This window comes from Seriola aureovittata, chromosome 19, assembly GCF_021018895.1.
Source record: "Seriola aureovittata isolate HTS-2021-v1 ecotype China chromosome 19, ASM2101889v1, whole genome shotgun sequence".
Lineage (NCBI taxonomy): Eukaryota > Metazoa > Chordata > Actinopteri > Carangiformes > Carangidae > Seriola > Seriola aureovittata.
The window spans coordinates 2,638,442-2,664,756 of record NC_079382.1 but is presented as its reverse complement, the minus strand read 5'-3'; the positions used below and the strand labels follow the sequence as shown (position 1 = coordinate 2,664,756).

Here is a 26,315-nt window from a genome sequence, read left to right as displayed (position 1 = left end):
CTTTAGTCTGAGATGTTCATTTGATGTTACGTTAGTCTTTGACAACTTCACCACATCTTAAAATCGTCAAAACCTGAAATAATAAAAACTTGATCTGGTGGCTTTGAATTTACTGTCAAAACATAAACTTTACAGTCAAACACTGGATTGAATATGACAGAAACACTAACAGGATCTGAAGACAGTCCCTTTCATTAACCTCGCTCATGCTGTGTCTTCAGCCCATCTACTTCACATCTGTGATGCCTTATGATGAAAGTGAAAAAGAAAATGAAGACCAGCAGGAAGGAGGAGAGGCAGAAGAACTAGATACTGGATCTGAAGGAGGGAATGAGAACAGAGAAGAAGGAGGAAGAGATGGAAACGATAAATATCCCCCTCCACAGTTCCAGACCTACAAAGAGGCTGTGAAGAAATACTGCCTCCACCATACAGACAACGATATGGTGAGTGATGATAATGTTTATGTCACAAAGTGCTTCACAGCAGAGACAAATTAAAACAACAAAGAAATTAAAGAAAAAAAGAATATATAAAAGACCAACCTGAAAAGAAAATGTAAAATGTAAACCATGTAATATCATTTATTCCATCTAGTTAACGGTTAGGAAACAAGAAGATTTCAGAAAGCTTCTGCTTGCCATGATAATTCATTCTTTATTTATTATTGATCTGAAAATGTTGTCACTAAGTGAATTCAGTTTTTTCTCCCTTTTAATGCACATTAAAAATTCAAAGTATTAAACACTGGAAGTTCTTTAATAAAACATCAAAAAAATATTGACAAAAGCCAAATGCCATCAAGTGCAGTGGAAACAAACATGGCAAATAAATCATGAAGCATGTGACTCCAACATGGCCTGAAGACGAAAACAGATCACATTGGAGCGATGAAGATACTGAAAGGTTACAGTTAATATACGAAAGAAACATACATCCTTATGTTCATTTAAAGTTTTACCCATGCTCTTTCAACATCATCCCATTGCACCTTCTTCTTCTGCAGCCGGCCGGAAAATCAGTGCCACCGACTGTTCACCTCCACGCATTCAACTTAATATTTGCATAATGATAGTGGATTGAAATGTACAATAATTGACATTTTATTTGGCAAATTTTATGAAAATCCAGATAGAATTTGTACATTTGAATACCTAACTGACTTATATTTATATATATATATATATAAATTATATAAAATTATAACATTTGTGAAGCTGGAACCAGCAAGAATTTGGTATTTTTGCTTGAAAAATGACCGAAGTGATTAATTAAAATAGTTGATCAATTTTCTGTTGATTAACTAATTGGTTGCTTGGCTAATTCATTCACTGACTGTTGTTGCAGCTCTACCTTTAACACTCTAACAACCATCTCCTCCGACTTCCAGCGAACCTTTGCACGAAGCGAGAGACGAGCTTTGTGGAAACGCATGAAAGACACGGAAGTGAAGACAAAGATGAACCTGGATGAGATGCCTTTGGCTTCACTGCACAAGGTATAACACACACACACACAAACACGTACGCAGTGCGAGGCATCATCACACTCCTGCTGCTGCTCAACATGGAGAAGATGAAGAGAAAAGAAAGATAAAACACTAAATTGAAAGAGAAAGGAAACAGAGGAAAGCGATGACAGAGGATCCTCTTCCTCCTCTTCTGATGGGCAGCTATAAAGACGGACTGAATGTAATGATGTGTAAAATGAGAAAAATGTCACCCTCAGTGGAAGGAGGGAGGGGGAGGAGGGTGGGAGGAAAGCAGCCAATTGAGGATTTGATGTGTTTAATTTTAAGAGAGGCAGAGTGGAGGGTGTCGCCGTGCCCTCTGGGATGAGATGATGGACGGACACTTCACGGGCCGATCTCAAAAAACCCAAACGCCGTTGGTTTTGTGTCCGGCTCTTTGTCTGAAGGGGATAAATGGATTAGAAAGCAGGAGAAGAGAGTGACTCGAGAGGAAAATAAAGATTAAAAGACGAGGCACACCTGGAGGATTTATAGTGATGAAGAGAGGGATAGATGAGCGTCAGTAAAGGAAAGGAAGGAGGAGGCAGTGGTATTGACTTACTGAGAGCTACAGCTGAATCATTCACAGAGGATGGACAAACATGCACTTAAATGAAGGTATCATTCGTTTATAAACCGAGTTACTCAAGTAGACGTAAAAGTTTTCAGACAATCGGAGTCCATTCATCAGTCAGCTACAGGTTCTTATAAATAAGCACAATGTCGCCAAAATCTGGACTTTATCAGCTCCATAAAGGTCATGGCAGAACTGTTGTTTTGAAGTGTACATGCATTATGAGAGAAAGCTGGAGTGACTCGATACAGAAAAACATTAGCAGTGCTGTGGATGGGGAAAGCCACAGACATGGCTGCTCCACATGGGATTGAAATTATGGCAGTAATGCTTAGAGGTAAGACCCCTCGCTAGAAACACATGGCTTGTTCTTTTTGACGAGTCCCTGTCTGAGTGCATCAGAGACATAGACAACTAGATGTCCCACAACTTCCTGCAGCCCAACAATGACGGAACCAAAATTGGAGAACTGGTTTTTAACCTGTAATTAGTTGTTTTGCTTTTTTTTTTGGTTCGTTCAGTTATATTCACATGTAACAGCTCCTATGTCTTGTCTGAACTCATTGTGGGTTCAAACTAGGCTGACCGATAAATTGTATTTTCATCGTCATTGAGATATAAACGTGCAATAAACACATCGCAAACAACTGAGAGAAACGTGATGAATTAGAAAAAATAATTTGATTTACACACCCTATTCAGTCACACAGGGTTTTCAAAGCACAGCGCCTGAGCCAAATCAACCACAAACTAACCACGTTTTGGTGTCAGGCTGCAGCCACACACACACACACGCACACACACACGCACAGCAGACAGCACAGAGGCGGTGGTGGAGACCAGTAAGGAGTGAACTTTTTACTAGAGCTGACAACGACTACGGTCACAGATCTGTGAGTGTCATCACCACCCTACATTCTCAACTTCTCCCATCCACCGCGGTTTGTTTTACACCAGCGCAGCGCGTTAATGATAAGCCAATGGTGAACTGTTATAAACAAGCTATAGGAAAAGTTTCTGTGGGCAGACTGCAGAAAATGAAATGACTTCTTGTATTGACAGTTGCTTTTATTGCCTTCCTCCTCTCCTCAGGTGCGTTTCAACCCGAACATGAACTGCCATATGTGGGTGGCGTCCGCAGGCCAGACGGGGCTGGTCAGGCTAAACTGTCTGAGGAGTATGATCAGCCCTCATGTCAAGGATATGATAAGCAAGAACCAGGCCCAGTTCAATGCACTATACTCCCCAAAAGAGCAGACGGAGGCCGTCCACACCGAGACGGAGCAGCTATAGCAGGAGTTTGACTTCAGAACCAGAAGGTGGATCACACTGGCACACAAGTGTATGACTGCAAAAACACAAACCTGCAAAAAAGTACTTAAAGGGTGGTGAAAACAACAACAATTTTCACTAGCACATACACTATACATTTACTGTACATCTTTTTGTTTTAATCATGTTTCAAGTGGCCAGTGTTCGGGCATAACAAGTGATCAACCTGACCAACAGCAGCTCAAAAAAACTCTCCCATGAAACTGAAAGTGTTCCAGGTAAATGTGGAACCACAGGTAAGTATATATTTTTACGCTGTCACACCAGTGTCCCTTGTGTCTTGGCCATTACATCACATGCTATGTAGCCACGCCTCCTACAGTCGTGCTTTTCCACTCTGCTGTTGCATTCTTTAACATATGCTCGGACAGAAGCTTGTTGCTGTATGTGAGGTAGTTACCCTTTAAAAAAACAACTGAAAATATCTATTTCTGCTGACCTGTGGTTTAAGGACATCTGTAGTGATTTCAAGCTGTACTGAGACAGCCTGCAGTACAACTTCACATCACTGTCGGGTGTTTGTTGTCAATAAAGACTTTGAACAGGTTAAAAATACCAACAACATACATCCTACTTTCCTCACTCCTGTCAACATAATGCAAAGCTGACGTTACTGACATGTCAGCAAACAAACAAGATTCTGGTCACAACGTCGATGATATAAAGAACTGCGTAACAAAATGTGAGAAACGGGGTAAAGCGCAAACCTTCTGGCTTTTTCATTCATTAAACAATTCTGTTTCAGTTCTGATTCTGTTCAATTTATAATCATCAAGACATTCCATTGCCGTTTATGTGAATTTTAGTTTTTTAGATTTCTTTGCCTTGCTAGCAAGAGTGTACAGCTACAAGAACGTCAATGTTGTTTGTTAACTCTTCTGATTGGTTGGTCAATTAAATCAATTGTGCTAGGGTTGTTTCCAGAGTCTTAGCCATAAGACTCTCTTAACAACATACTTTTACTTTTTTTTTTTTTTTTTTTTTTTAAAGTACCTTAAAAATACACTGATTTTGTTATTGTGCCCCCTAAACCCCACCCACCTCACCATTGATGTTTTAAAACTGCAAACTGAGTTCCAAAACATCAATAACGATTAAGAGTGTGTCTTAAAGATCATTTTTGCTGCTGTATTTTTGTATTTGACCATTTTTCTCTTTTGTAATGTTTAACAACTCAGGTTATAGCTGAGGGGAAATACTTGAATATTTTTATTGTAACTCTGCTGGATGTAATGTTGACTAATCTTTAGGTCTTTTTCTGTTTTGTTCTTTTCTTTACCTTTTGAATTTATTCTTGTTATTTTGATAATTGAGTCAAAATTTTTAAATTGTAACAGCAGCAGTATTGTGACATGATCTAATTTATTTTTCAGTATCAACAAACATTAAAATATATAATTATTTCCAGAAGTTGACTTAGGGGTTTGAAAACATACTTATCAGTTTAGTTTCTTTCTAGTTATTTACAAATCACATTGACAGTTTATGAATGATGTTTAGTTAACACCATGATAATGTCAGTCATGAAAAAATAATTACTGACATCGTTATCTTGTTATTCATAAAAGTATCAAATCGTACAGGACTTGCTCTTATTCTGTTCTGTTATTTTTGAAATGTTGCCTATAATAAATGTTTTTGTAATAAAAACAAATATTTGAATAAATTATAAAAATGAGATTGAAAGTTCATTCTTGACAAACAATCTCATCACAAGGTCTATTATTAGCAGTTCTGGAGCTTTCGATTGTTTCACATGATCTTTATCAGCGGATGGACTTGTAGATGTTGTTGAAATTGTAGATGTTTGTCAACTGCTGCTGTTTTCCTAAAGTGGTCGGAAAAAACATGGAAATTGGAACAAGCATATTACAGGTAGGTGAACTCTATCTGCCGATGAAGATCAGGTGAAACAATCGAAAGCTCCATAACAGCTACTATTGGACTTTGTGATGAGATTATTTTTGCCAAAAAAAGTGTCTATTGGCCTGTTGTAACTGGATAAGTGATCTAAACGACAACTATGTAGCTTTAGTTTTAATGCATTGTCTAATACATTGTCTCTCTTCTATAATAATCCAGCCTCTTTCCATCATCTGCAGTCTTTTATTTCACTTTACAAAAAACTCTTGGCATACATAAAAATGAAATATCAAACATCACAGATGTGACAGTGGAGTTACGCGTTATCACCAGAACACATAGACAAATAGGGCTTTTTAAAGACCGATTGTACAAGGAAGATAAATGTATTTACACAAGTATACACAAAATCATACACAGATAATACACAATATTTGACATATTTACAACAGTCACACAAAGTATAATTGTCACAGACAGCAACAGCACAATACAGAGAGCATTCTCAAACATTAGACTTTCATAGTGAACAAACAGGAACTGTGTTTTTCTGGAATGAAACAAACTTTTTCAGAATACTTTGCCTCCAGTTTAACTCTGCAGGAGTATATGCATTTATATCAAAACTGGTACAGTAAACTGCATTGGTCTTCGTTACATTCACTTAGTTTTAACTTAGTATTCATAGCTGTTGGATCCATATATATTCTCATTCTGCGTGATTTTAAAAGGAAAAGTGTATTTAAATATACAGGATCTCATTAAAAATCAGTGAAAATATAGAATTTTAAAGAAGATATTTTTTTGATTTATCCTCCGCATGGTCTATCAACATATTTTGATTGGCAGTTGAACAAGAAACGTCTTACTGTACATGATATTGAGTAACAGCTAACAACCATGCAAGTATTTGGATCAGAATGGATGTCATTGAGGCGTTTACAATGTACAATTGTCCTTTCTTTAAAAGCAACTATCAACATCAACACTTTATAGTAGCTGTGAAACATTACAGGCATGTCGTTTGGCTCATTGCCCATTCTTATTGGTGCAAATGATAAAAAATTATTCTTTTTACTCAAGTCCAAAGCATTGGCTAGTACCAAGTTCCATGAAACATGCTGTTGGTGTTTATGGTCCCCAGAGGATGAATCCTAATGATCTTGATGACACCGTGATCATCCCACTAGCAACACCATCAGCCCAAAATTTCATTAAATTTAATTTGATTGGGCAGTTTGCTATCAAATTAAAGCATGTTCCAGCTCCCCAGAAAATGAACTTTCTTTTGTTTGTTCATTACACAACCTTTTCTCCTAGTGCCTCCCTGTCACCAAATTATTAGATCAGTCTTTTCTCAAGTGCTATGACCAGCCTAAAATGTCCACATGTACTCAAGAAATAATTATCTAAATGGCAGTTTACCATGTATTACTCTGAGCCAATCCTGCTCTCCAGAGGATGAACTCTTTACCATTTTGTTCATTACACAACCTTTCCCCTAGTGCCTCTCTCAGACCTCATGATCAGTTTTGCACACAACAACTAATGACCAGGATAGCTGTATAATATTCAGTGTATATTCATTGTCACCAGAGGATGAGTCTTTCTCTAGTGCCATTATCACCCTAAAATGTCCACATGTACACAAGAAGTAATGCAATCTACAGGGCACTTTGCCATGTCATTTAGCTTTTACTCTAGTGCCTCCCAGTAGATAAGAAAAGACAACTAATAAGCAGATATTCACTGTCCCTAGATGATGAAGCTTAATCATCTAATTCTTATGAATTTGATAATCCCATGATCTTTTCCTCAAATACTACCATTAGCCCAAGATTTCCATGTGTACGCATGAAATAACAAAATCTATGAGTATATGTTCTGGGCATATTCCTGCTCCCCAGTGGATGAACTCCTTAATTTGGTCAAATTATCAGTTTTGTTGTCAACACCACAGAGTACTGTGAAAATTTCTCTGGACTTTAATGGTCCCCAGAGGATGAACTGTGTTGATCCTGGTAATCTAATGGCTCTTATTTCTTATTACATCTGCATTCATCTGCAAATTTCCACTTTGAATTTAGTGAGCACATTCCTATTCCCCAGACAACTTTTAGTTTAATATACGGTGCCTAGCACCTCCCCCGCGTCTCAAGTTATCAGTTTTGTACCCAACATAACAAATGACTAGACTGCTGTAAAACTTGCTGTGAATATTGGTTTGGTCTCCATGAACCTTGTTAATTTCAATGATCCCATTTCCTTTTAGTGTGATCTTTACCCCAAAATTCACACTTGGACACAAGAGCTTGCACACTAGTATAACCTGATTACAGTGATGAATTGTAATGAGTCAAGCTAGAACAAGCTAATAAACCCTCCTAACCCTCTTTGACCTGTTCTAGTGCCGACCTAATGTCCGATTTTTATATATTCCGCCACTTAAGCAACAAGGCTGTAAGATATCAGCAAACCGGTTAGCAAGTTTATTTAATAGGTTACAATGACAACCGGTGAACATCTTACCATGACGTTGACAACAGCAGCTTCTCTGAGCTGCTGTTGCTAACGGGGCTCGGATGCCGTGTTCGTGTCATATCGTTCACAGTGTAATTTCGAAAAGAAAAGGGGGAATTTCTGACAACTATGATATCCCATACTTGATGAAAAGAGCTACAGAAATGTCAACCAACGAGTGAGAGAATGGCTGCAAAGCCACTGACGCTGGAAGATGGATCAGAATGAAACCCAATATTAATTTGATTCAGCTAATTAAAATGGAGCTATATACTATTTCTTTGCATCGGGTTTCCCTTGTTAACAAATTGCTATAAATATTTAAAAATGAATGTAGCCAGTTGTGAATTTTTAATATGACATTTCTTGTAGTAGACTAACCATCTTTGAATGGTTGAATATCCTCAAAGTTGGAAAAATGCGAGGTTCACCTGTTCTGCCAACGGTGCGGCAATGTAGCATTAGTCTTGGTAAAACTACTGTCACTAGATCTTTATGGCAGCAGGAACACTACAATGAATTTGCACTTTATCGGTCAGCAAACTAAAAAAGTAACTGAAAACTGTTGCTGTATGACTTGCGAAGCTCAAATGGATGGATGGATGGATAGGCGGACGGATAGATGACAGCTTAGGGAGCAGAGAGACGTACAGCAGATGGATGGGGAACACTGGAGCTACAGGAGGAATGAGAGATAGATGAGATGGATGATAGCGTGAAGCTCAAACTAATCGTCCGACTCCTGGACTAAATCACTTTTGCCCTCAGACTTGAACGTCTGCTCAGTGGAAGTGGCTGAATGCTTTTTCAGCCTGACACTTATTCATTCTCCTCCAGCTCAGTCCGTATCAATACTCTGCCCACCATTAGCTCGCTCTCAAGGTGATTTTATAGAGCTTTGTGTGTGTGTGTGTGTGTGTGTGTGTGTGTGACTCTGGAAACTGAAACAAAGAAATGCCTGCAACACAACAAAATTACTAAAAGACCTACCATCAAAAATAGCCCTTAATGTGTCCAGCTTTGTGGTTGTCTGTATTGTAAGAAGCATCAATTACATATCAATCATTATATTTCCAGTGAATTTAGCTCAAATCGAGATGTTTACTCGTGTAAAAATGATCTTATTTTCCTGACCCTCCAACCCTCCCAGCATGGAGACAGATCTTTGGTATGATATACAGTACAGGAGCAAGTTTGGTCAAGCCCAGATTTGGCTGAATTATTAGACACTTGAGCCAGTATGTTTTGGTGAATTATAGCTTAAGGTTTAATGGGAGCACAGGTCAGGATACTGTAGGTTTTAAGACCTGTGCGAAGGATCCAGACCAGGACTCATTTTTACCAAAATCCTCGACATTTGTACTTTTCCACCTCAGGGTTTACTGGGACTTAACAATGCCTTTTTTCCTAAATCAAAAGGTTTGCACGTCCCAAAGCCTGGAAATATCTTGAGAGGCTGCACTGACATCATTGATTACTAGTTGTTGTCTGTCAGTCGTGTATTAAATTTGATAGCTGCTGTTTTTAAGCTCCATTTAAGGACAAATGTCACGGATATGTGGATTGAAATGGTAAAGATATTTACCCTTGCTGTACTAATCAGCAGGTTTAAAGGTCTGCATGGTGTATTGTAACCACACAATCTGACCCTCGCTCTTCCCGTGATCTCTCTAAGGCAACAACCAGCAGTATGTACAAATTTATATTTGTAAGGAGGTATTATTCATGCCTTTCTTCCATAAAAGATGCTTGCAATGACTTTATGTCAAGAATAAATTAAAGTAAATTAAGTAAAACTCTTTAAAAATGTCATTTATGAGCAGCTAGCAGTGCAGATCACCCAGTCTGACCTTCAGTGGGAGGCCGGCTGATGGAACAAAGATGACAGTGGATTGTTGAGTGAGAATCTGGTAGATGATGGTGTGCTTTCAGGTAGCGATGAAGGTACAGACATCAAAGTCATCCATATGTCCCCGGTGGGTCATTACATCAGGAGCTCCATACTAACAGTTGTTATTGTTTGCTTCATACTAGTATATTGGGATTTGAATGATTATTATTGTGTATATGTAGCTTTATCAGGGAGGTTAGAAAATAAGTAATAGCCCTAGTTCTGTAAAGTGATAGAGAACAACACGTGCTCCTATATCTGGCAGTTTCCTGAATTTACATGAGATACTAAAAATCAGGCAGTGTTCTATATAGTTAAATATAAATATAGTATATTTATATTTTATCATTATTTAAATTGATTTTAATATGTCATTTTATTTATTTAAGTATAGGACTATAGAGGTTGAACAGAAAACCAAATAACATTGTTTATAACTACTGGTACTCTAGAAGTGGCCTAGCATCCATTCAGTACATACAACACCTGGTCCCATTTTTACATTTGTGCTTCAAAAGGACGCCTGCTGTTCCTGTTGGTCGGTCATATTAATGCACATTTTATGGCAGCGTATGTGGAGATTCGAGTGTGAGTAAAACACTTTTAACTTTCTTATTGAGCTGCAGTGATGAGTTCATTAAAGGTTTTCAGCTACTTTAAACTGAACTAGCTGTGAGCTAGCTAGTGAAAGTGGTGATCAAATTTTGCTATTATAGATAACTTATAATGTACCTATCAATAAGTAATCATTTGAGAAGCAGGACTGTAATATGAACTTGTGTTTTAGTGACATGAGTCCAAACTTTGGACGACAAGAATGAGGTGAGATGAAGCAGGCCTTACGGCTCTGTTGTGTATTTGTTGGGACAGGAAAGCTGTCTTCGTCTGGGCTCTGTCTTTACAAGACAGCATCTTATTTACCCCATGTGCAGTTTAACCTCACTTTACCTCAGTTCTTCTCAAATATTTCCAGTATTTGGTGAAAACCCCATGAAACCCAGAGGACTGGAGCACCATACATCCAGGAGGACTTAGTTAGCACGGCCCTTGTTAGCATGGAGCTCCTGCGTCAGCGCTTGACAACCAACACATGGATGAATTCTCTGTCTTTTTTCTTGTGGCGAACAAAAAGAATCTACCAAAACCTCAGTCCACTTTATTTTTTTTTAACAGGAAGCTGCTTTGTGGATACATCTCTCACCGGTGCAGCCCACCCAGAGAGAATGAGAATGTGCTTGAGCCGTTCCATGTCCTGTCGCAGTCCAGTCCAGTTCAGTCCAGTATCGGTATCAGTCACTGGGGTCCTGGCAGTGGGAGCAGTGGCTCATGTCTTCAGAGTAGAGCTCTACCTGGATGGTGATGCTGTAGAAACCGAACTTGGTGTGGAGCAGATCGGTGGCCTCCTGCAGCACAGACTGAGGGTTGGCGCCCTCCTCTGAGGTGAACCCAGAAAACAACACCGTGAGTCTGTTGCACTGGATGCTGTTCTACTCTCTCATTTAAAACTCGAGAAAGAACTTAGTGCTAAATGCTTTGTTGTAGCAGTGGATCACAGTGTTACGTTACCTATGGCCAGGTGAACGGAGACCAGTGCCTGGCCCAGCGTCAGGGCCCAGAGGTGCAGACTGTGCATTGACTTCACAGCTTTCACAGACAGCAGCACCTCCTTCACCGAGTTAAACTCTATTCCTTTAGGAGAACCTGAAAAACAGAGGGCCACAAGTGAGCACAGCAGCTCCTACAGTTTGTAAATGGTACTCCTAACTGCCAGAGTGAAGTTGAGTTAATATTTCTGAAGATGAGAAGAAGTCTGGTTGTGATATTTTTACACCTTAAGTTTAATTATGGACAAATAATCAGACAGTAACCACTAACAGTCAGTACCTGTAATGTTTTATTTAACTGTTTAAATATTGAATCATCATTTGGATGAATTTATGAGCATAAATGCCACTGCTGCCAATAATATAAACAAAGCCATCACTGAAAATGACATAAAATGAATACCGCATGTGTCAAGCTACTCATTAACCTCGTCAGGCTCGTTCTGCTTTTACTGAATGTTGTAAAGATGCCTCAGGTGTCACTTCTGGGGGGGTCATTTTCAGTTAATTCATTCATGTGCAAAGAGAATTTTAAAATGTCCCTAAAATCTTAGGACATCCCCGGGATGTGACCATCTGTGCTCTTGTTTTTTTTGTTCAGCATATACTTAAAAGTTAAAACAGCCGACTGAGCGAGAACGTTGACAGAAGCACAAGAGGTCTGTGAGCTTCAGCAGCAAAGTCCTGGGGCTAGTTTTATTCCATGTTCATGAGCTGAAAATGGGGGAGTCTTGCCATGTAACATCAACCGAGACATCACTGCCGTCTTTACACTAAAGTGATGTTCTTAATGAACTCAGTTACACACAGAACTCAACATCCCTGAGCATCATGTGAAGCTGACCTTGTCAGATCAGGTCAAAACTCGACAGCTTGATCACAGCTGCAGCCGAGTCACCACTTCAGCTCATGTGGGTCTGTTACATGTATGTAGATACACCCAGCAGCTGGTTAGCTTAGCTTAGCACAGAGGTTAGAGAGAGCTATCCTGGCTCTGCCATGTTTAACAAATGACCTATCACATACTGTTCAGATGGAAAGACCCCTGTGTAATTTGGCAGAAAAAATGGAAGCAGAGAATGTAACCCCATGATGGGTGAAATGGTCTCATTGGTGGTTTGATGGGCGAGTGAGCTCGTGGATAAAACTGTTCTGTTTGTATTTTTATACTCAATAAATACCCTTGATCCAAAAAAAAAAAAATCAGCGACGAGCACCATTAAAGATCTGACACACTGTATCTTATTTCATTTGTATGAATAACGGAGGGGTATGTGCCAGACTATAGTTTTATATGTAGCCAACAGAAATAAGGAGAAACCAACTAAGGGTAATAAGTGTCTTTGACATGACTGTGACTATTCCTTTAAGAAACAGAGCTGGAGCCGAACTCTGACTCTGTCCACAGTTGAAAATTACAACTACCAATACCTTTAAAACCACAAGTTGTTGTGTTTTTTATGTTTCTGTGTGTGTACGAATGAAACAAACGAGACACATGTCAATTAGTGAGTTTTACAGATGTTGGTTTCCAGCATTTATGCTGAGCTAAACTAATTCCCTCCTGACTTAAGTATAAGGTAATACCTGTTCTAGTTATAACAATTCATACATTTTTTCTTAAATTGAGACATGCAGAGATTATATTAAGATAATCTCTTAACAGATATTAATTTTGTTTTCTTAATGATCAGTAGTTTGTTGTGGTGGTAAAATTGCAGCTATTGACTTTCAGATTTTGAAATTTCAATAATGAAATCAACATCAGGCCTAACTGAGGTCCTAACCTTGTGCCAAAACTGTTTTCCCTGTCAGTATCACCAGTATCACTTTATATATATACCAAATATTTCTGAGCATAAGAAAAAAAACTGTTGAACCCTTGGTCCGTTACCTTCCATGAGTATCCTGAAGACGTCTCTGAGGATGGTGACAGTGGTGCAGAGCACAAAGACAGAAAACAGGAATGTACAGATGGGGTCTGCAACTTTGTACTCAGGCTGAAAGAGGGAAAAGAAGTTATGGAGGCTTTAAAGAGACATCAGATGGTGTTTTCCACAGTCATGAGGCATTCAAACGCTCGGGGCAGAAAAAAAAAAAGGGGGAACATCTTGCATGATGACAGGAATATTTAACCCTGTCATCCACAATGTACCAGACTCAGGATAAATGAAAGCGTTCATGATTTCTTCAGCTAATTTTCTACACTTTAAATATGCCTTTAAATGACACTTGTGGTTGGCATGATGTTTTAAGTTGTTGTTATTCACTATTATAAGATTTATTATGCAGAGAATATTCTGCTCAATACAAAGAAACTGACAATTGAACAAACTCAATTGAAAACAGACTATAATAATAAGAATGAAGAATTTATGCTTCATACAGGATTACTGCATCATATTTGAGGTTTTTCTTTTTTTTTTTTTTTTAAAGGGCTAATCTGACATCTCACCCTAACATGAATGTGATCTATATCTCACCCGAAAGTAGATGATGATGGCCGCCACCATGACGCCGACACTCTGCAGCAGGTCTCCCACCACGTGAATGAAGGCGGCACGGACGCTCGTGTTGCCGTGGCCGCCGAGAAGCGTGTGGGCGTGGCCGTGTGCGACGGGGCTCTGACCGTCCTCGTCGATGTGGTGATAACCGCTGCCGTGAGCGTGGAAGGTGGTGGAGTGATGGAGGATGTAAGCCATACTACAGAGACACAGAGGTACTTTACTCTACAGCTGCAATGATAAGTGGATTAATCAGACAACAGAAAAATACATCGTCCACCGTTTTCTGAGCACGTGGATTACATTTATAAAAATAACAGCAACAAAGGTTCAAATACTTGGCTGTCGAAAACGAGGACAAACTCTCTGGAACAGTCACACACAACAGTGCAATATCAGGCTGTAAACAACACCTGATACCTTGTCACTATGTCACAGTCTTAAAGGACTCATGCCCCGCCCTCAATTCTAACTTTCAGCCCCTGCCTCAGAGACAGAGCAAGGACAAATATCTGTTTCAAAAAAGAAAGAAATCATGCCATACATCAGTTAAACTGGTAATTAATGACCATGCCAGTATTGTTCTGTATCCCTTTATACCTGTCTCTTTACTCCTTAAATTGCTCTTACATTATTTTAGAATATTTGACATCATTTCTAGAAATGTATTTCTTGCTTTGTTAAGAAGTTGCATGCCATTCAGTGGATTTGAATGGTTTTTACTTATTGTTCATGTGATTTCAGCTTTGGTTCAAACAAAGATGATTTCATATGTTTCCAGCACAAATGCCAAACGTTTACTGTTTCCAGCTTCTCAGATGCGAAGATTTAATACTTTTCTTTGTTTTATATGATCGTGTTGAACATCTTTAGGGTTTTCGACTAATATTCAAATAAAAAAAGTTTTAAATTAGTCTCTTGCTCGAGGTCACAAATGAATAGCCTCATTGTCCGGGGCATTATAAACATACACATTACATCAAGAAAACAACCTTTTCATGAAATTGAAATATTTATCCTGTAAGAACCTCTTGTTTTTCCCAAGATAGAAATATAATGAACCTGGTATCATGGGGAAAACATCAAATACATTTTTTGAATTGTGTCCATTACTCAATTAAAATGATGTATACCTGTTGATGCTAATGTGAGCATAGTTTTCAAGTACAAGTTTTATAGGAAGATGCTTTTAAAACAAGACTAGCAGAAGTTCTAATGGACTCTCTTAAACCCATTAATGCTCATTACGCTCAGAGGCACTCACATAATATTTACGATGACAGCACACCCGGAGGTGACTAACATTACATGGCCATCAATCTCATAGTCATTGCGCACGATCCTTTCGGTGGCTAAATAGACCAGAGCCCCCGTCACGATCCAGATGGACATGACGGAGACGAACGCCCCGAGTATCTCTGTGGAGAGAGGGGAGGAAGAGAGGCAGGAATTTAATACAGAAGAAGACAGCACACCTATGTGTGTGTGTGTGTGTGTGTGTGTGTACGTAAGACATTACGTACAAAGACTCAGTATCTCAGTAACATCTTGAAGGAACTTCTTCAAATTTGTCACAAATGTCCACTTGAACTCAAGGATGAACTGATTAGATTTTGCGGGGTCAAAGGTCAAGGTCACGACAACCTTGTGAACGCAATATCTCCAGAATTCTTCAAGGGAACCCCTTTCAAAATCAGCACAAACATTCATTTGGACTCAAGGATGAGTTGATTAGATTTTGGGGGTCAAAGGTCAAGGTTAGTGTGACGTCACAAAACACTTTTTAGCCATTACTTAATACTTCACACAGCAATCATGACAACATTAACCTGAAACTAGTCTGAGTGGCGGAGTCAGACAACCACGAGGAGGTGATTCTAGATTTTACAGTATGAATGACTCATCACATAATCTTCAGAGATGTAAGAAGTTCACAGATCTTTCCATAAGTGGAGATTTTCCTCGAAGGGTTTAAAGAAGGGTCGAGTGATGCAGATGAGATTGTTTTCCTGCACAACGACCAGCTTTGTCTACAGATGAGACAGTGAACGGTGAAGCTGATCGCCACAAAAAATAATAAAACATCCACATCTGTTTAAACTTTTTGTCCGTATTGTCGGTCCGGTACGCTGCGGTTCATCATTAAATGGATTAAGTTAGAGTTAAGGGGGAAATTATCTCAAGTTCAACATCGCAGCTTATACATTGTAAACTCAATGAAACTGATCCCTGGCTTAAAACTCACAGATTCACACTCGGCAGGTTGCAGATCCTCCGCAAACGGGAACATGTTCGGTCATTATCAGACTAGTTCTACACCTGCTAACATGCATCACCTTGAGTGAAGGAAAGTAACAGCAGCAGCACTGTACAGGTGAAGATGGAGACATATTGTTGTGATTCTTAAATATTCATACATCAGTAAATAAATCATCATTCATCCATCCTTTAAGACATCACTTCGTGCGCTCGGAGGCATCTGATCTCTGGTTCTGACCTGATCTGTGCCAACCAAAGTTCATGGTTTTGGTGGGCGGTCTGGAGGAGATCCACAGGGAGAACAGGCTCACCATCATACTGCCAAAATCTGTGAGGAGGTGGGCGGCATCAGTCATGATGGCCAGGCTGTGGGCCAGGTAGCCTCCTGTAGAAAACCCCAAAAGACACCCGTGTTAATTTGTGTGTTTAACAGACGCCTTTCACTCATCTCTTTATTGTATGTGTGGTTGTTTTGACCCTTTTTTTATTTAAAAGAAATGGCCTTTCTATTCATTACAGTTCTGTGAGAAAGAGGTTTGACCTTCTTATCTTTTACCTATCACCTCGCCGATCATGAAGACGAGGCAGATGGCCGAGGCGATGTAGAGTTTCTTCTTGGCCAGCATCTTGTCCACGCTGTCGTCGCACGCCGAGGCTTTGGCGCCGTGGCAGTGGGCGCCGATGGGTCGTTTCAGCTCGATGGCGCCGGCCACGCCTCCATTCTGAAAAGGGAAGTCGGGGTACTGCTCTTTGGAGTCTGGGAAGGAGCTGCGGGGGGGGGGGGGGGGGGGGGGGGGGGGGGGCACAAAAGGTATGTGTTCATGAAGACGCAGGAAGTCCATCACTTGCATTGGTGCAGTTTTATGTGGAGGATTTGAGCATTTGTGTCTTTGGCAACTCCTGGAGGCAGTCGAGTGTTTTTTTCTTTTTTAAATATGCAACATATTCAAAAACAATAATAATATGAAATATAAATCATTAAAATGCTGCACCGACACTTTTTCAGACATCAGTATTGAACAAAATGCATATAGATGAAATCAAGAGAAAACAGAATAAAATGAGGTGGTGATTCTTCTCTCTGCTAATTGCAGGTCTATTTTCAGATAGTTCAGGCTTCAGTTGTTGTTGTTGTTGTTGTTGTTGTTGTTGTACATATTGACATTACAGGTGTATTTTCATTCTGTAACAACAACAGACCTACAGTTGTAATAAAAGTTGCAGCAGAGCACATTATTGTTTGGAAGCAGCACCATGGTTAACAAAGTAGAAATCTGACAGTGGATTACAATCCATGTTAACTTAAGTAGAACAATGGTAAGACGGACCATCCAGTGAAGAACCAGCTGGAATCCATTAATACTGACAGTGAGGAGGATGTGTGATCGGTTATGTTATGTTTGTTTTATGAATGGTAATTTTGTTTGTTATCCAGAAGACTCGTTTCAGAAAGCATCGATCTAGATTTGGTGATTTGAAGATCAAAAAACATTGAGACGTTGAAACACTGAGACATGGAGATTCATACCCGGCTACATTTGTTTCAATGGCATTTAATCACTATATTTTAATCTCAAGACCGAAAGTAATTGAAATGCTGCTGAAACAACAGTTGCACGGCCCTGTGGCTGAAGGGGGAAGATGTTGGCGATGAACCACATCGACCCCAGTTCAGATCTGACTGAGGACCTCTGTTGCATCTTTCTGCTCTGTACTGTCTGATAAAAGCGCCAAATGCCCCGAAAATAATTAAAAAAGCACAGCTGTATTTAAAACAGGCGAATGTAACGTAGAAGTCTAAAAACACAAGTCCAGAAGTGTGGACAATTGTCTACCAGTAAATTACCAAATTAGTGCTTCTTGGGTATTTCAAAGTCGTCTTATGAAAATCTCCCTAAGTTGAATTTCCATCCAAATGTAGCACAAATCTTTCCAGAAAATTTGCTTTTCTATCTACAACTGTTATGAGAATATCAGGAGTAAAGTGTATAGAAATAGACATGGTGGCACTAATTCTGCAGTCAGGTGCCATTAAACCCGGGTGATGTTACTACGAGAGCGCCAGTCAAAGATCAAACAACTGAAAACAATGTGTGACGCAAATATTACAGTCTCCTACCTCTCTAATGTTTATTACCACACTTCATGTACGTCATGATTTATTCACTAGAAACTTTTCCATCCTTTTTTGAGATATTTAAACTAGAATATTTAAACGCAAATTTTTGAGCAAATTGAAAATACACATAAGAAGAGGTGAATAAAAATGCACTTAGTGAAGTTTAAAACTGTGGTGGTAACACTCACAAGGACACTGTAGCACACAAATTTTCATTGGTGGCTTTTGTTGCCTTTAGACGGAGCCAGGTTCCCTGTTTCCCCCTGTTACCAGTCTTGATGTTATGCTAAGCTAACCAGCTGCTGGCTCTAGCTCCAGATTTACCATACAGACATGAGATCAGTCTGTCTTCTCATCTAACTTTTGTCTTGTAGTTTAGGAGCGGTTTGGCACACCTTCAAACCTTTGTACACCTTTACTAGTATTACTAATAATAAAGTAAATCAATAAGGCATTTTTCTGATTATATTTTCTAGTAACAAATACTGTCATTTCCATCTGAGTCACAGCATCACGTTGTATGTGACTGATCAGGGATGTTTTTAATGTCATTACCTGCTCACAGTGATTGAATGTTGAACTATCAGTGTTCAACCTGAGAGTGACACACGTAGATTTACTTCATACAACGCACAGAGCGGGATTTGAATCATGGAAATAAAACAAAATGCTGACTTCTCCATTTTCATCACACACACACACACACACATCAACACACACAACCAGGTTTCCATGTGAGAGGGAGCTGCAATGATGTGGCTAATGAGGTGGAAAAAACTAATTTGGGCTCACTTGAGATAACCACACCCAGACACACACACACACACACACACACACACACACACACACACACAAGCACTTTATGTCACACACTTCATATAGGAGATTGCCAGTGTACCATGATAAGCCTTTATCATACACACACGTCTTAGGGGATGTCCACGCTGAAAAGAGTCAGCCGAGCGGGAAACAGATTCTGTTCAATTATGCCATTGGGACATAAGAGCAAACACAAACACACACACACACACACACACACACACCTAGCCTACATACATAAAACATGGATACACACTGGAGTGCTCTGAAGCCTTGAGCATGTTGTGATTTTGCTGAAAAAACAGGAGAATAAGGTGGCCTTTAAAAGATTTGTATAAATACAGACAATGAACAAACACACAACATGGCTAAAGTCTGCAAAAGCTCTGCAGTCGTACAACACATCTATTTACCCAGGGTTTCTACAGGGTTCATGACATTTTTAAAACCAAATAGAAATCAATTCAGTATCTGTCCCACAGTCATACCAGTACAAATATATACTGCCGTGATATGTACTGACAGTTTACCATTCACACACCTCATAACTAACTCTAATACTCCTCACCAAGTACATTTATTTATTTATGAAATCACATTTTTGTCACCACATCCAGCAGTATATAATTCCTAATAATATTAGGGTTAGTTCATGTATCATTAAACACAACCTGGATAAGAAACAGAAAATAGATGGATGAATGGATTAATCAATTGAGAAATAACAAATTTATCTACATATGAATTTTTCATAAGGTCAGAGGTCTGGAAGAACAGTCCTGGGGATTTTCCAGTTTCAGTTTTTTCTAAAGTTACATACAAAATTTTATTTGAGTAACCTTCGAAGGCCTTTTTTTAAGAAACAGAAATCAGGACCTGCCAAATATCCTGTTGCCACATACTGCCTGTTGGTTCAAGCACAACACTCCTAACTGCCATCGGTTTCACTCACTTCTCTAACTGACTTTACTCATAAAGCAATTCTTTCACTGGTTTTTCTTGAAAGCTAAAATATTCCAGAGATTCCCTGTTGACTTTCTAAGATAAACGAGTATCTACCACAATTCTGGACAATAACAGTAAATATATCCCAACGTATCACGTGGTTAATGCTGCCTTCACGTCACATAGGATGGATGAGAAGGGAAAGATTCTCATGTTTCTCTCATGATTCTCATGTGGGCGCACAAACAAAGGACTTTAAGTATCTTGTAGCGTTGTGGTGAAGGTGGAACTGAGCCGGAAGACGAAACTCTGGATGTGCGTTCCAACCCTCATTTGTGATCATGAGCTTTGTGAAGCGACTGTGAATACAAGCAGCCAAAATGAATTTCCTGTTATTTCATTTGGAAATAAAAGAGCTTTACAGTGACTGTTATTTCCTTATGGCTCATATTTAATATCAGCGTCCTTACAAAGTAATAGGTGGTTTGAACATTTCCGCAGCGTTCCTCCTCCTGCGTCGCCTTAAAAGTGACATTGACTCAGGTTGTTATTAACTGTCGCATTTAGTGCTTGGTTAGCGAAATGACAGCGCTGACCACAAGCTGCGCTCTCCTACATATTATGAATATTAGATTTCATTTTGAGATAGCGTTCATCTGTTAGTCAATATCCCACGGGGCAGGTCCCATTGTTTTGTTGACACCCGGTGTCAGCAGTGCAGAGACCTGAGGGAGTGTTCAGTGATCTGTGAAATGATACGACATGAAGACACCTCAGAGGAGCTGCCCAGTGGAAGAAAAAAAAAACCCATCCAGCCTTTAATCACAGCCGGAATCTGCTTCATCAAAGCGCCATAAACTATTATTTGTAGCTGACATAACGGCGCCTGCAGTGAGAAAAGACTGCTGCAGAAGCAGAAGTGAACAATGCTCTGTCTGTGGAGGGATAAGTGTTCGTCGATGGTGATCTTATTGATGCTATTGTTATTTAGCACTTGTGAGTTTTTGTAGCCTGATATAGAGACTGGATTGCCGTTTTGTTGCATGTCATTGAGTGGGTAAAAGGCTGGAAACAGCCTGGTAACAAACTGTTTCTTTGCCTGCAGCAGTCACTTCCAGGAGGTCAGAAATAGTCTAGGACATAACCCCCATAAAACCTTTCTGTGTCATTGGGCAGGGTCGGTTCCTGTATGTGATCGGCTCTTGCTTTTGTATTTATTTAATATTGATCACTGTGGGTCTCATGCTTGCTGCCATTTTTGTGGCAATTTCTTCTGTTGCTATTTTTCTGGCTCTGACATGAGAAGACGACATCCCTCTTCATTATCCCTTCAAAGCTCTGATTGGTTCGGTTGTTTTTCTGATTTGGCAAATGTCAAATGTCTCGACATTTACTGGATGGGTTTGGTTCACATATTCATTGTGCCCAGAGGATGAATCCTACTGATTTTGATAATCCCCTGACTTTTCCTGTGGCACCACCATGTAAAATATTACTGCAGCTGTTCGATGGGTTGCCGTCACATTTGCTTTACACATTCATGTCCCCCAGAGGATAAACAGCTGTAGTTTCTCTGTTAAATTTATAATGCAGTCAACATTCTCCAATAAACTTTTTTAATGATAATTTATCAGTCTTCCATAATCTCAGTCCAGATTTAGGATTCTGAGACGATATTTCCCAAGTTGTTTTGATAATCATTCTAACGATCCATCTCCTTGGAATACATGAGGAACATCAAGTTACACTTGCCTCTAATCTGAGTATGTTACTGTACAAGTAATGAGCCACCAGAGATCAGGCCGGTGACCAGAGTCCATTTAGATCCAGAGCGGCTCAGAGGTGTTTCCTGGAAGCTGCTGCAGCAGCGACCGAATCTTCCACCAAACTCCCTTTAACCCACAACCAATTATGTTGCCTTCAGTTGCTGCCAGAACTATCACAATTACCAGAGAGCAAACAATCCAGTAAACAGGCTTTGGTAAATCCAGCTGGGTGATATCATGAAGACACAGTAATGAATAAGTAAGTGATGATATGAAAGGGAATGTGTTGATGTTCTGTATATTATACCAACTAAAGCAAATCCTCAGTATGAACAACAGTGAAGCTGCTGACTGTGGTTTGCTACAAACAAAAAGAGTGTTTTTCTTTAATGAATCATTAAAATGGCCGCCCGCCTTTGTCATCATTACTTCAGATTTATATTTTTCTAACTGATCTAACTGATACAAAATGGTGCCATGTCTGTTATTTCTCCTTTAAATGGAGGGTTAAGGTGGTCGCTTGCAGAATCGGTTGGTTAGTTTTTAGTTGGTGAAAAGAAAAAAAAAAAAATCCACATCGTGAGGTTTATGTTTGACCAGTTGTTCTGGTCAAGTGAGGTCACTTCACAGACTGTTGTGGATGTCGTGCTCGTCCATCGCTCACAGGTGTTTTTATTTGTTTAAAGTGATCAAACTACAGCTGAAACAATTAGTCGATTAAATCAGTTAAATAAATGAAGTCATTGTTTGAGTTGTGACAAAAATGTCAAACATTGTCTGGTACCATCTTCATTTTTTTTTTTTTTTTTTTGAAAGCAGAAAGGTCACATATTAGAATCTAAAATCCCAAATCCAAGAATATTCAGTTTAACATCATGTTTAAAAAAGAAACAAAACAATGTGTCAGAAGAAGCTGACATTACAAAATGTTGTTTTTTTTTAAAAAAATAACTGAAACAACTCAGTGATCATCAAATCAGGTGCAGATTGATTTCCTGTTTATTGACTGTGGTTAATCCACAAATAGTTTTAGCTCCACCTGTTACTGAAGTACATGTAGCCAGAGAGACTTTTCACGAGCCTTTACAAAGACAGACTCATTTGAAAGGGTTAAGTTAAAATGTCTTACCTGAATGTTTTATATATATTTACATTATAAAAAGCATCATACTGCATATTTTTATATTATGATATGTATTATAGGCCTACTGCATATATCTAAGTGTAAATGAGTGATGCCACTTCTTTATAAAGCACTATGCTAAAAATGCTAAAGGTGACACAGTAAACACACACACACACACACACACACACACACACAAACGCACACAGTGCAAATGGTGCATGAAATCCCAAATGTAGTGCCATATGCACATCGCTCTCTCTCTCACACACACACACACACGCACGTGGGAATAAACAGGCGGTAGCACGCGGGCACAACCTGGCTTTGAACCCATAGTAATGATTTCTTTTATCTCTGGAAGATCATTTTTATCACAGGGAAGGTTTTTTCAGAGGCCTGAATATCCGCAGCAACACTCTGATAATATTTGTAAATGGTCATTTAAAAATGCGTCATATTCTACATATATATATTTTTTTTAGTTTTTTTTCTTCCTCTCTTGCTCATAAAGCGTAAAACGTGTCACCTCACGTGTTGCCTTAAAAAAAAAAAAGAAAAAAAAAAGGGTGAGGAACAGCTGCTGTGGACGAGTGGAAGAGTTTATCACAGGGATCAGTCCAGCTCCAGCTCCAGCTCCTACAGCCCGTCATTACAACAGTTACTGATGAGGTGGAGGAGCAGCAGACGCATCGCGAGGCCTGTTGACGATCCACATCACGAGGGATCATTTCCTCCCTACATGCAGAATATTGATTATGAAACATTAGTTTTTAAAAAATGTTCTACATTAAAATCCACCTGATTGCAGGAGCTGGATGATGAAAACCAGCAGGTGTGTTCCTACTGAAGGATCAAATGTAAAATGTTCCAGTTGTAAAAATGATCATTTTTTTTTGTTTGAAATATTTAAGCCAAGATCTTGTTTTAATTAGGCTATTTGATTTATATGTGATAAAAAAAAAAAAATTGGATTGCACTAATTCTAATTTTCTTTTCGCATCATTTTTTCCCTACAACTCCAAATTTAAAACATTTAAAAAATGTCAAATGAATCAGACTTTTCAGATTTTCCCTGTGCTAAACTGTTAATTATTGTTTGTGTTTTTATTATTATATAGGACAAAGACCTTATTTTTGAAATTTCTGTTTCATTTTAAATTTCTTTTCCTAATATTTTTTATTTAAAAAATCCACTCAGGATTTATTTGCGGTAGCCTATCTACCCATAACACCTCTGCAAGTATTTACTGTGTAATTACTCTCGGTGATTTCCGTTCCTTTCCGTCCCATGCAGACTGACCGTGCAGGGAGCTGCTGCTGCTGCTGCTTCATGCCTCCCTAATGACAGATGATGAGTTTTTAGCGTTGCTCAGTGAACTGGCCCCGGGGCCATTTGTCACAGGCTGTCCAGAAACAAGCCAAGCATGGAAATGAATTTGTTCATTCACATAAAACAGCCCCGGCAAGAGCGGCGCAGCCTGCTTAACATGCACCACAGTAACAGCCGCTCCCTCCGCGGCTTCGTTAGTGTTACACACAAACCTGAACACAACATACAAAATCCACTTTCACACTCCTCACTGCCCCCCCCCCCCCCCGATACTTACTGGTCACTTTCTTCAAACTTGACATGATTTTTTTTTTTTAAGTTTTTTTTTTCACATTCTTGATGAACATGTTGCATCGGATGCATGAGCAAAATTGAACATTAGGTTTGTTTAGGTAAAATAGCATCATATTCCCACATGCAGTATTACTCTCCATGCAGCTGCAGTCAAATGAGACGTGACATTTCTCCCACCTTTGTAGTTTTAGTGAATACATCTTGGCATTCTTCTCGTGTATCAGTTGCGATTTCTCCGAATTTGCGGCGTTATTATCCATTTATCCAGCCCTGCAGTCAGTCAGCCAGTCAGTCAGCCAGCCAGTCAGTCTGTGTCCAGTCTGAGAAAAGAAGAAGTAAAGGTGTTTGTCTTTTTTTTTTTGTTTGTTTGTTTGTTTTTTGGAGGATGCTGCAGGAGTTGCCGGTGTGGATCGACAGGTCCGGTTTTTTCCTGATCTTCACTCGACGCGGGGAAAAGTCCTCATGTCCGTGAGCAGCGACACTTCAGAACAAACGAATACATTCCTTCATTGCGGCTCTGAGAGGCAGGAGGAGGAAACCACAGGCGCTGCTTTTCGGAGGGAGGTTTTTGGGTTTTTTTTTTTTTTTTTAAATTTGGTTGGAGTTGTAGCCTCGATCGTGGAGCTGCAGCAGCAGTGATGAGGCACAGCGCACTGTAATGTACACTCCACACTGCAGCTGCTGTTAGTGGACACGACTAACCCCTGTTCACACACACAGGACTGAGTCTGACTGATCACCCGCTGCACACAGGACACCTCCGGTTGGTGAATCCTAAAGGGGCAAGCAGCAGTATGAACGAAAATCAATGTTCAGACGGTTTAAAATACTTCTGCTTTTATATATTACAACAAATAATGTCTTTAAACCCTTTTGTGAAACATAAAAGTATTTATTAGGCTACATTTTATCATTTCACTGCACAATTTGACGTTAAATACGCAGGTATTTGTCTAAAATCTCTCATTTTGTTTTTTTACTTCGACCTCAACATGTCACTTTACATTAATTTACAACAGCTTGATTTATTTTAATATAAGAAGCTCCTCAGATTTATGCCAAGCTGAAATGAAAGGCCATAAACGGTAAATGTTATTACAGATTTATACAGATAAAGAACAAAGATTTATGGCATTATAAGAAATAAATTAACACCTGTCTCTGTCTTAAAAGATAACCAGTCTATTTTCTTATCAGTCTAATAAAATAATATCTACAGCTTGTCATGTTTAAGAGCAGGCCTTAACAGATGTATGACAATTTGAAACATGCATTTAAAACAACAAATGTCGTTTCTCAGCAGTTTCAAAAATATAAAGCAAGATTTTATGCAAAAATATATCCACATTTAAAGTACTCTATTATATCTAAGAAGATATTGTACATACATCTATGTCATGTTAACAGATAAACATACTGGTGTGAGTCTAGTAAGAATAGCTCAAAAATGAAGCTTTATTTAGTTTTATGGATATATAAATGCTTTTAGTCGCAGTATAAAATTATTTCTCATTACACTTCTGTGGCTATAATTAGCTGGACGTAATCAAGTGACCATTTAATGATCATCTAAAATCCACATTTTGTTTGACTGAGTTTATAAAATTATGTATTATAAGTTACAAAAATACCATATTATACGTGTTTTGTGAGGATTTGCTCTGAATGTTTTATCAGATACGTACTGGTAATCATTCATGATTACCGCGCCAAAGCGGCGTTCAAGTCCAGTGGGATGTTTTCCATCTTGATCAATTTTCTTTGGTTTAATACACTGTTCTTTGTGAAGTTAAGTTTCACATTTGACATACTTTCATTCACAAGCATAAAAAACATTTATCACAAAGTTATTTGCCATA

The 26,315-nt window shown here is 39.0% G+C and overlaps 2 protein-coding genes across 5 annotated transcripts in view; one reads left to right on the top strand and one right to left on the bottom strand.

The window, feature by feature from the left end:
- The window catches only part of gtf3c2 (general transcription factor IIIC, polypeptide 2, beta), a 28,944-nt gene extending 23,850 nt beyond the window's left edge, over positions 1-5,094 (top strand). For 2 of the 3 annotated variants that reach the window (XM_056404893.1, XM_056404892.1), the window contains exons 18-20: positions 222-446; positions 1,391-1,498; positions 3,177-5,094. In XM_056404893.1, the coding sequence (XP_056260868.1) occupies positions 222-446; positions 1,391-1,498; positions 3,177-3,377 (534 nt within the window). In that variant the 3' untranslated portion in view covers positions 3,378-5,094. The remainder of the gene's footprint in view (positions 1-221; positions 447-1,390; positions 1,499-3,176) is intronic. The other variant, XM_056404894.1, reaches the window with a different exon arrangement.
- Positions 5,095-5,519: 425 nt separating this feature from the next.
- On the bottom strand, positions 5,520-25,224 carry slc30a2 (solute carrier family 30 member 2). Of its 2 annotated transcripts, none has more exons than XM_056404593.1 (8): positions 24,440-25,224; positions 16,614-16,825; positions 16,296-16,442; positions 15,063-15,216; positions 13,778-13,997; positions 13,189-13,294; positions 11,257-11,391; positions 5,520-11,125 (listed from the first exon to the last, which is right to left on the bottom strand). In XM_056404593.1, exons 1-8 carry the CDS (start codon positions 24,523-24,525, stop codon positions 10,980-10,982), a joined length of 1,206 nt encoding a protein of 401 aa, XP_056260568.1. In that variant the 5' UTR covers positions 24,526-25,224; the 3' UTR covers positions 5,520-10,979. The 2 variants fall into 2 exon arrangements, with proteins under 2 accessions (XP_056260568.1, XP_056260569.1); XM_056404594.1 differs by having other exon boundaries at positions 24,634-25,224.
- Between the last annotated feature and the right edge of the window lie 1,091 nt (positions 25,225-26,315).